Raw genomic sequence first — 11,520 nt, 5'->3', positions numbered from 1 at the left:
GATATCCAAGATTTTTTTTCATTTCCTGAAAACTATGTAAAGCCAATTTTATAACTGACGGTGATAAAAATATTTTGATTTCGGTAACTCAAAAGATGATAAAAATATATTTAACACTGTCGCACAAGAATACAAACTCTAATATAAGCAGACAGTTTGTTAGCAATATTAGATGCTGAAATATAAGAATAAAAATAAGGAACTAAGTAACTGTTTTTAAATAAGTAAGCTTTTATAAAAATAGATAATTATGGATGTATGAATTAAAGTAAATTTTAATTTTAAATTAAACATATGACATACAAATGTTTTTATAACAATGTATAACGATGTAAGAAATAGAAGTTTACTTCAGTCGTGGCTCTAAGCAGAAGTTCGACAGAGCAAATTTTATATGTTTCTTAATTACTTTTAAATAAATTTTGTTATTATGAAATATTATAAATGTTAATTTTTATTCCTGTAAAAACATTAAATAGCCAAAACATGTAAAAGCAAATATGCAGTTTTATTCATATATCTATTAACAGGTAGTAACTCAGCAATTTAATATTCTGACTGTAAAGAAAGTGTTAATTTCAGAATTATTGGGGATAGTCATTGTGGTTGAGCCAACAAATGAAACAATTACCTTTCTATTAAATCTTTAAAGACCAATCCCAACTTTACTTGAAAGTTACATATTGACCATTAGCGGGAGTTTTTCAACCATCTGATAAGCCAAAATGATGTGTTCAGATAGGACAACTTTAGATAATATATTGAATTTTATAGAGAAAGCAAGTTTTGTCAGGTAACAACTTTATTTTCAGTTATGAGAAGCAAGTATTATCGAAATATTTAAAAATAACATATAAATATTTATGATTTGTTCAGAATAAGTTGATTTTATACGTTATTTTTAATAAAGAAGAAATAGGGTGGATATTGTACCTTTATATAACCCTAAAGAAGCTGAATTAATAGTAATGGGTTTCCTATAATAAAGTAGCTAAATAATTTAACTTTTGGTTTAAAACTTATTGACAAAGGGTTTGAGGTCCTTTTAGAAGCTGTTTACGTGTATATCAATATTGGCATCTTAAATATTTAAGAAATATACAATAAATTTATTTAAAAAAAATTGGGAGAAATTAAGTAAATTAAAACTTTGATTTCCAAAAGTATAAAAAATACTACCAGCTTCTAAAACCAACTTCCACTTCCTAACTTTGAACTAAGGCCGCCAATACCTTTGCCCAGTAAGTTCCCCACACGTCCGGCCACTACATTGGTAACAGCAGCAGCTTGCGCGGCGGCCACTTTTGGTTTAGGTAAGCCCCTTGGTAAGTTAGAGGTAGATTCGTCACCATTATCTTCCTCCTCTCCTTCTCGAATATCATCGCAGGGCCTGTAAGACATTTTATATTTATAGAGGTTCCATATAATGCACAAAACAACATACTCATCTTCGCTAACGTCAGGCATTGTTAAAGCACATGTTGCTTCCTCAGTTGCCATGCGCTGCGCGACTGCCTGATATGCTTTGGAGTTCAATTTATCTTCCAATACCCCTTGTAGTTCAAAGTCGGAATATATTTTCTAAATTAAAAGAAATAGAGAATATAGATGCGATGTTTTGAGCGACACAAAATTTTTATTTTTTTGTATTATTGATTTAACAGACTTCATTAAATTTATGAAGTTACACCATTCCTGTGCAGCCTTTCATATATTCTGATAAGTTTTAATTTATATTACAAATTACTTTATATTTAAATAATAAATTACATTGGGGTAGGACCGGGAACAGCCAAAACACTTATTACAAAACATGCCATAAAACCCAATAACTTCTTTTGTATTACCTTAGTTATATGAGAAATAGACGAAACTTGAGCATAGTGTAGAGCGTGATCCAAACGTTCCGACAGCCAATTACATAGCATATTTATCTGCTGCGAATACCACTGCTCAAAAAAATTCAGGGTCCATAAATCGTCACCAATCTTTCCTCGTACTTGATCCATATTATTCCTAAAGAAATTTACATATCCTTGTCCAAGATCCTTTCCTGAGCTCGAAACATTTGTAAAACTAAGAATCGAGCCGATTAAGCTACCTTCATCGTAACGTGCTAGCTTTGACAAAGTCGACTCTAGCACTGACATAAGTTTACTGCTTAGACCTTGTGTCATAGCTACATTCGCTTTGTCAATTTGATCGTCAATTTTTGCATGAAATTTATACTAAAAATAAAAAAAGTAATTAAAAGTAAATTTGTAATAAAACAAAATTAAATAACTTACCAAATCAATGCCATCGATAGTGGTCAATTTAAAGCTTTGATTTTTAGCATCTAATATCACATTGACCATAGCGCACATTTCAGAAGGTAGAATATAATCAGTGGATATAAAGGCAATGTTTTTTTTCAGCCATGACTGAAAAGACGAATCAGTTCTTTGTATGCATTGTTCTATCATATCGACGGCCATCATTTTTAGTCGCTGTTCTAAATGTTGTCGAAACTCCGCATCTGGCCAGTGTAGGTCTCTTATAAAAGACTGTAAAGCATCTAGTTTCCAAAATAAATCCTCAGAAGTAGCACACCCATTTCTATGCATAAAAATGCGAAATTTAAAATAAATTTAAATAAGTTAGACTTTTTGGTAACAACTTTTAATAAGACCTATTTATAAAGTGAAATAAAAAAGCATTCCTAAATAAATAAACAGATCAATGGAGTTTATAGTCTGTTTATACTCAGCACTTAACACAACATTAAACACTGTTTCGATGGTACAAACTATTCGGCTAACTCAATTTATTAATTGAAATTTAATTGGATTTTAATTGTAACTTCTACTATTTAGGCCTAAAGTGCTATTCTCAAATTTAATAGAAAAATATAAATATTAAAAAGCATGCTACCACTATAAGCATTTATTTATGCATTCTGTTTAATTGATTTTATATGCACCAAAATGTATATTTTCCACTTATTAAAACTGACTGAATAAATCAAGCTGTATTATCATATAAAGTAAATAAAACAATGTCAATCAGAATCTCGTTGATCTTTAAACAAATTTTAAATTTTGTTGTTCGAAAAATGGATTCTTTAAAAACGGACCGTCCGTGGTTAGAACCATATAAAGCATGCGTATAAGCAGACGGTAACGTCACTGCTCCGGTAAGGCCCTAAAACCTTATATAGCTAACAAATTGTAAATATTGTTTCGATTTTAAAGTTTCGGTTAATCGATAGGTATCGGCACAAAAATGTATTTCAAATAAATAGAAAAATTTAACCTTAATATTATACGTTTTGGCTACATCCTTTTTTTATTGTTAATGTTATTAATAATATAGTCCAAAAGTTAAAAGTTTAAATTGTTTCATTTCTGAGAAAATTTTAAAATCCTACAATATTATATTTTGAACTCGATAAAACTATAGTTCTCCTACACGTCACATTTATGGTCGCATTGCAGGTCAAACATATGCAGAGATTTTTTACTTAGACCTAAAAGGTCCGGCGTAAATAATGTTTACTTTGTTTTAACCATATATGATGTATATTTTTCTTGTTTATTTCATAAAATGTTGTGCCCGAATTAAATTTATCATTTGTCACTGAGGAACTATTAATAACTTGAAAATTAAAAACTTTTGTCTATCGAGAGGAATTGAAAAAAAATTCGAATAAAAACCAATTTTTTAACATTTTAATTAAAGTTTAGGGTCGACGTGGCCAGTTGCTGAAATAATCTTACTCCCAACTTTTTAGGCGTATAGTTTATCGCGGTTTATACGGAAAGACGGACATGACTACATCGATTCGGCTACTTATCCTGATCAAGAATATTTACATATATGTACTTTTAAGAGTCGTATACACTTTTCTCTACATGTTCCATACTTTTCAGCGAATTGATTTAACTTTAATGTCCTATGAGTATCTTGTGTAACATCTTTCTATGAATGTAAATTAATATATCTGGTAGGCACAACATCCTCACCCAGCAAGCAATTGGAAGATCGTTTTTGGATTTATCAGCTTGACGAGTCTTCTTCGAGTCGTTGAAATGATTAAAAAAAGATTCCTTTTACGCGCGACTAGAAAATGACTCGAAAATGAGTCGTAAATGATCTGCAAATACGATATATAAAATAGCAAAACCAAAATTGTAAAGCAAGCATCCAGATGATTGAAATGAGATTATTTTTTGCTTTGCATTAACATTCGGTGAGAGAACTTGTAGCTTAACCGCGCGTGATTTAGTTTAGTTGCTATTTGATACACATATCATATATATATAATAAATAAAAAATACCAGAACAAAATATTATTGAATATTTCACTTATTTTCGATTCTTATATGACTCGAAAAAGACTCGCCTCTTACGAGGAAAATGAGTCGAAAACGGGCGAGTTTCGATTAAAATATGACTTGAAAAAGACTCCCTTCTTGCGAGGAAAATGAGTCGAAAACAACTCTTCCTGAGCAGTCGAATACGACTCTTTAGGAAGTGTCGTGGCTAGGGTTCAATTTTCTCCCGAACACAGTATCTATTTCGAGCGCACTTATGCTCATTTTAATTTTCTAGGAGAGTCGAAAATGACTCAAATTCGATCAAAAATACTGGGCATGAACAAAAAATCATTTTGTATATATGTAGTTGTTAATTTTGTCAAGCCTTATATGTGTAAGTTGACAGAATTATTGTTTACTAATTAGAGACATTAGCTAGTCGCTGACAGATCACCATGATGTCAAAACGTAATATTCGATTTCTCTGAATACAGACATTGCAAAAATCGCTAAAATGGATTTACCCAAATGTCGAGACAAGTGAATGGTTCCCTAAACGATATTAAATAAGCAGTTTCTAAAATTGTATAAAATATACTCCTAAATTTACTAATATTTTTAAAGATAATTAAAAAAAAAATTAAAATTTGATTGGGTTTGTATACGTTGTGATGAACGAGGCATTATAATTTTTAGCTGCATTGGCAATAATGTTTGTTCATTGTTTCAGCTCAATATGGGTGTTATAGAATATTATCCTATATCTATATATAAAACATTATCATAAAAAGCATTTTGTATAATTTATAAAAAAAAAACAATAGTTTTATAATTTGGTTTAAAAAGTAACTTTACATTATTTAACATATAACTAATTCCTAATTGCTTGGAATAAAAACTGACCCTGTTGCCGCACAGCGGAATTCCTGTTTGATTTATTATAATCTGATAGCAATAACAAAAAACGCTTTTTAATATGTCGATTAATGTCACGGGTTGCTAAGTAATTAGTCCAGAATAAAACGAAAACAAACAATTTTCCATGAAGATAAATTGAGATAATTTACAGCAGAACTTGTTAATAATAATTTTATAATATATTTTAATTTGATTTATAATGCAGAATATTAGCAATCTTATCCTTTCTCTTACAAACACAATTTTTTAGTGCATTAACGTTTTCTAAATATATTTTCCCATTTGTATACATATAGAATTTGTAAGCTAAAAAAACCTCTTTACCTATACCTTTTTTGCAATAAACTGAACAAAGCTAGTAAATTATATATATTAAGAGTAATATTTTATTTTAACTTAATAGGTAATCTAAGAATGATATACTGGCTTATATTTTATATCTTGAGAAATGCATTTAAATGCTGGAAATTTGAACAATCGGCAATGCGTAATATTTGGCAGAACAGAAAATGCAAAACCAAATGCAGACAATGGTAAAATCTACTTTTATATATGATGACTTTTTATTTAAAAACCTCATATCGTCGCAGGCCGCTGTTGAATTTGATTGCTTTGGTAACTTCGGCACATAAAAATTTACTTGATCTTTTTTACCGCTGAGTAGCATTGATGGGTTGAGAGCTGCTGTATTGAGCGCCTGGGCAGCATTGTTTAATGCTGCAGGGTTCAAAGCAGCGTTAATCCTGAAGTTTTATAGAATAAGAATATAAATACAACATAAACACTGCGTTTAATGCAGAATATATAATTTGACCTCTTTTAATATATGTACGTATGTGTGACCTTGCCAGACTGACTTCCAACTTAATATCGTCGAATCCGACCAATTGATTTGTTTTATAAAATTTTGAAATAGTTTTTGGCCAATTCAATTAGAATAGTTCTATGAATGTTTGCAATATGTGCATATATTATCGATAAAATGTATCATTTACATTTAAATGAAAATTAAAAAAAAAAAATCTCTTTACCCTTTGCTTTCCCAGCGCTCTTTTTCAAATCCCTTATGTATTGACTGAGCTATTGATGATTCCATTAAATCCACGTAGCGCACCACTAATGGTGCAAAAGTGTCGCGAAGATGCTGATGAAAGCGTCCATTGCGCAAATTATCTAAAAAAAAGTCATTTTATAAAATCTTGTCCGGCATACGACAAAGAAATTAAAAAGGAAAAATAGTTATTTATATATTAGGCCTACTAGGGTATTAAATTTGTTAGCACAAATTGACGCCGTGTACTACTTTACTAGCCCTTATTGCCAGAATCACTTAAAACCTGTTTGCCCATGTGAGACGTTGTAATCCATATTTCTAATAATTTACTAAACAAAATATTTCGTTTTTTAAAATATTTGGTTTGATGATTGGTATTGACAAAAAATATATGTGTATATAAGGTCAAATATAAACCCTAATGTTATAGACGCAACTTTTTTGTTGGTGTTAGAAGAGAGAGGTCACCGGATGATGAAACTACCCTGAGCTGCTCTAGCATTTCTACAATATGTAGAATTAAAATTATTTTATTGCTATTATGGTTTCTAAGATCTCATCGTTCATACAGACATACGGACGGACAAACTGATTAAGAATATATATACATTTTAAGAGTAACGGTTACAGCCTAAAAAGATGTTATACCATTTTAAAGATTCTTGTCAAGAATATTAAAATGTATTTACAAGAGGTACAAAGTTATTAAATATAAAGAAATTAAAAAAAAATAAATATAAGACATAAAATTAAACATTTTTGAAACATCAAACAAAGCAATGGCATCATCTAACTGATAAAACTGGAAATTAACATTCCTTTAATATTTGCGTACTAATTTTTGATAAGTTGATGAGCGGCAAAAGATCGCATAATTAACAGGTTTGTATTAAAACTAATTTCTTTGATTATTTAAAAAAAAAATAATAGCTAAAAAATTTAAGGCGGTTTCACTCAATAAATTTTGCAATGTTCACTCACCATCAGCTCTTAAATAATCATTTAAAATTTGAAACAATGGAAAAGAATCCCATGTATCAGGAGCCTGCTCTGATAAGACTCTATCCATATCAACTGCAAAAAGGGACCAAAATATCTCCGCGTGTTCAACCAGCAAGTCACTAAACCATGCAAAGGCCTGGAGAAAAAATGAATACATATTATTGATTAATTTAAAAATAAACAAATATTTATAGTCTATAACCAAATTTCAGGCAATATTTTTAAAGTGCACTATTTTTAAAAGAAAATATTACAAATATATAGACTAATATGTATGTGTGTACACAAAAGTGTTTTAGCAGATCATGGTGATATTTACTTTGTTTGTTTATATGTAATAAAAACGTTACAAAGGCAAGGTTCTAGATCTTCATTAGAAAAGTGTAAGCAAACTTTAAATAAATATATATTATTTTTTCGACATCTTTTAGTCTAAGAAGAAAAAACACTCTAAATAAAACAAATTAATATGAACTGAATTAAAATAGGCCATAAATATCAAAACAGTAAGTGTTAGACTACTTTCAACAGATTTTTAAATCTTTAAACAGAAGTTAAAAAGATTTTTAATTTTGCATGCTATATTAATATATTTTCATAAAAACTTTTCAAAAATGGTTTTTGGCAATCAACCTTTAGAATATAATTTTAGCCATTGGGTAAGATTATAATGTTCAAATAAGAGAACGGCAAGGGTACACCCAGACAATGAGTGCACTCGAATCATGAGTGCCTTTTCGGCACTCAGAGTGTGATCGGCACCCTAAAATAAGGGTGTGTGTCTTGCGCAGCTCATTTCGAATATGCACTTGCGCACCCAGTACTCTTTTGAACTGACACCCGACACACTCATAGCAAATGAAGGGAGTGTCTGAGACATCCATGTTTTTGGGAAAAGTGAGTCGGGTGTCTTGAAATGATTCGAGTGTTTCTGGTGTCTTCAACTGATCTGAGTGTTTCGGGTGTCTTCAGCTGTATTGCATGAGCAGGTCATTGAGGGTTGACCGAATAATTTTACATGAAAGGAAGGAAGGAAATCCCAATAATTTAACATAAATATGCCCCTTAAAAATCGCAAAATAATTTGTTTTCGTTTGGATTAATTTTAATCTTAGAAAAGTATATTTGTAATAATAAAAATTATTGCCGTCTTCAGTAACTAATATTAAAAAATAAGAGTTTATAATCATTACAAGTGATTAGTCTTCAATGACAAAGTCTTAAAAAACCCAAAAAAAAACTTACATTGCATCAATATTTTAGGATTTTCCGTGTCGTCATCAAGCCATCAATGTATTCCCGTTTTTTGCACATGCGTATAAGAATACAGATCATAAGTCAATTGCACTGTGAATAGCAGGTAAATGACCTGACACGGAAAATCCTAAAATATTTGGCATTTTTTAAGGGACCATTATTGGGATTTCCTACCTTCCTTTCATGTGAAATTATTCGGTCAACCCTCAATGACCTGCTCATGCAATGCAGACACCCGAAACACTCGAATCATTTGAAGACACTCGAATCATTTCAAGACACCCGACTCACTTTTCCCAAAAACATGGGTATCTCAGACACTCCCTTCATTTGCTATGAGTGTGTCGGGTGTCTGTGCATTAGAATCATGTGCATAGAATTCAGTGGCTGACAAAAACGCAAACACTTAAAACACACAAAGCGATCTGTGCACTTGGGTGTGCTCTTTTCTTGCTGTTCATGAGTGCGACAAACACTCGAAATGTATGAGTGTGATTCAGGTGCCGTTCTCTGGTTCAAATGTATAATTTACTCATTAAGATGAGTGTTTATTTAAAAGAACTTATTTTCGACCAAAACGAGTATCAGCATAAGCACCTGAGTTAATTTCGGCATATCCAGCTATATGACAGTATATTTGCATATTTATATTTGGATATTATTTAAATAGGTCTACATTTTCCATGATATGCAAATGAGCGAACATGAGAAATTTTGTTTACATGCTTTAGGGATATTATAATATAAAAATAATACACCTTTGTAAGATTCTTGACAATATTACTCAACATTTTTTTACACGTTTTGTTAATTTTTTTAAATGTTATACACAAAACATTATACAGTTAAGAAAAGTGGTCATTCAATTTCCGTGCTGTATAACTTTTTAATCCGTTATAAAGAATAGTGATTATACATTTTGCTACGGTGTGAAGTATAAACCTTTCTACCTCAATTAATTTTAAAAGACAATTTTTTTGTGGGTTTAAATGAATTGCCAACTTGTATAGTAAATGAACAGAAAGAAATATAAGCGTATTGTGTTGACTATCAGTTTTTGGGTTCTGGTGAGCTTGAAATGGTTCAACCTGCAGTATTGACAAGCCCAGTGACTCTGATCAGAAATGCATATACTTCATAACAACAGGTTCCTTCTTTAACAATTTCTAATTTTAAACGATCCGGTATATTGTTTTTCCAGATTGATATTGAAATATTGAGTTTCTTTTAAAATTTTAGGCGCATTTTTATGACTGTAGTCTTAGCAAAAATGGAAAAATGGCACACTCTCAGGTCTGGTCTGATTTTAGTGAATCCACGAAAAGTGCAAAACCAATAATAAAATTTAAATATCCTGTTGCTGAGTAATTGCCAAGTCTAATTTTTAAAGCCTACGGTTGTCAACGATACATGCCGTTGGTACTGGCGAGGTATATACTGCATGTGTCGGCATACAGTAACGGAATGTCGATCCACCAGTTGATGATGCAGTGGCCAGTTCAGGTTCGTTAATTAGTCCAGTACTAGCGCTTAACTCAACTTCGCTTACATATTGGCCTCCTGTTACAACACCATCTTCAGTTCGTATATCAATTTTATCCTTTTTATCATGTTTGCGCAGCTAAATAAATTGGGCATATGTGTAAAATAGGTGTAAGTACTTAAAATTCTTGTAATATTATAAATAAATAAACTCAGATATACTTGTACAGTGTAAAATTCTCACTATTCTAAAACTCTCAAAACGTATCTTTCATAAAACTTAAAATGCATTATCTTTAATAATAAATATATATAAATATTCGAAGTTCCTAATTTATTTTTTCAGGTTTCTTAATTAGTGCGTACGTAACCTGTTTTATTACGGATAAAATTGCCAAGAAGGCATGTTACAACACCATCATCCGTGCGTATTTTATTGTTATCCATTTTTATCATTTTTCCGCGCCTAAATAAATTATGCATGTGTTAAACAGGTTAAGTAAATACAATGCTTGTAATATTTGAAAAAAATATTATTATAGGGTCAAATTCACACTATTTAAAAGCTCCCAAGCTGTATCAATCATAATAAATATCTGTAGATAATCAAAGTTCCTTATTTCTTTTTTCACGCTTCTTAACTAGTGCGTACGTAATTACGTAAGCTATGACCTGCTATGTCTGTATTGAGATTGGAGTAATAAGCTGCTAAGGAACAATAAGAGCTAGATTTGGACATACAGATTGTACAACCTTAAACAGCAATTTGATTCATACATACAAAACCAAGGGACCTCATATACTTGGAATTAACTATATAGGCTGACTTTCTTAGGTACCTTTCTGTATTAGCAACATAATCAGTTAATTCAGTAATTAGTCGGACCACAAAATCTGTTTTTTCTTTTTTGTGTATATAAACAGTCGTAATTGCAATTTCTCTTGGTGCAGATTGTACAACCTTAAACAGCAATTTGATTCATACATACAAAACCAAGGGACTGCATAGTCTTGGTATTAACTATAAATGCTGACTTAATTAATTAATTCAATAATCAGTCCGACCACAAAATCAGTAGTATCTTTTTTTGTGTAAATTTCTCTTGGTGCGCTCAGTTACTACGTGTCCTGCCATCAAAAATAATTCAAATTTTTAGACGGATATTTTGGACACCGTCTCTACCAATACACTTGCTACCTTTTTAAATACCTTATTATTTAATTAAATGAAAACCACTTAATAAATATCCCTATCCCTATCACATGTAAGCTTTAATAAAATGGTAAAACAAAATACAATTTGCATTATTATAATATTGACTTATCTATGTTAAATAATAACATGTTTGGCTTAAACATACACTCCATTCGTATGATTATTCTTAACAAAATTTTGTGGTTTTCGGAGAATCCCTATTAAATTTTTACAGTTTTCAAGTTAAACAGATAGTTCTTAAAGTTTTCTAGTTTTCTAAAGGATACTGTGTGTTTTTCCGCAAAAGCCACTAA

At 30.7% G+C, this 11,520-nt stretch overlaps 1 protein-coding gene across 7 annotated transcripts in view; it reads right to left on the bottom strand.

Moving 5' to 3' along the window:
- Positions 1-489: 489 nt before the first annotated feature.
- LOC108102339 (calcium-dependent secretion activator) overlaps positions 490-11,520 on the bottom strand; it is a 29,027-nt gene continuing 17,996 nt past the window's right edge. For 2 of the 7 annotated variants that reach the window (XM_017207167.2, XM_017207170.2), the window contains exons 18-25: positions 9,944-10,150; positions 7,252-7,408; positions 6,248-6,389; positions 5,792-5,959; positions 2,289-2,598; positions 1,848-2,228; positions 1,445-1,581; positions 490-1,390 (exon numbers count right to left, since the gene is read on the bottom strand). In XM_017207167.2, the coding sequence (XP_017062656.1) occupies positions 1,186-1,390; positions 1,445-1,581; positions 1,848-2,228; positions 2,289-2,598; positions 5,792-5,959; positions 6,248-6,389; positions 7,252-7,408; positions 9,944-10,150 (1,707 nt within the window). In that variant the 3' untranslated portion in view covers positions 490-1,185. Of the gene's footprint in view, positions 1,391-1,444; positions 1,582-1,847; positions 2,229-2,288; positions 2,599-5,791; positions 5,960-6,247; positions 6,390-7,251; positions 7,409-9,943; positions 10,151-11,520 lie in introns of those variants that run through there. The other 5 variants (XM_017207171.2, XM_017207172.2, XM_041818555.1 and 2 more) reach the window with 5 other exon arrangements.

Source organism: Drosophila eugracilis, unplaced genomic scaffold (genome assembly GCF_018153835.1).
Source record: "Drosophila eugracilis isolate 14026-0451.02 unplaced genomic scaffold, ASM1815383v1 contig_340, whole genome shotgun sequence".
Classification (NCBI taxonomy): Eukaryota; Metazoa; Arthropoda; class Insecta; order Diptera; family Drosophilidae; genus Drosophila; species Drosophila eugracilis.
The sequence above is the reverse complement of the archived record's forward strand: the minus strand, read 5'-3'. Positions and strand labels throughout refer to the sequence as shown.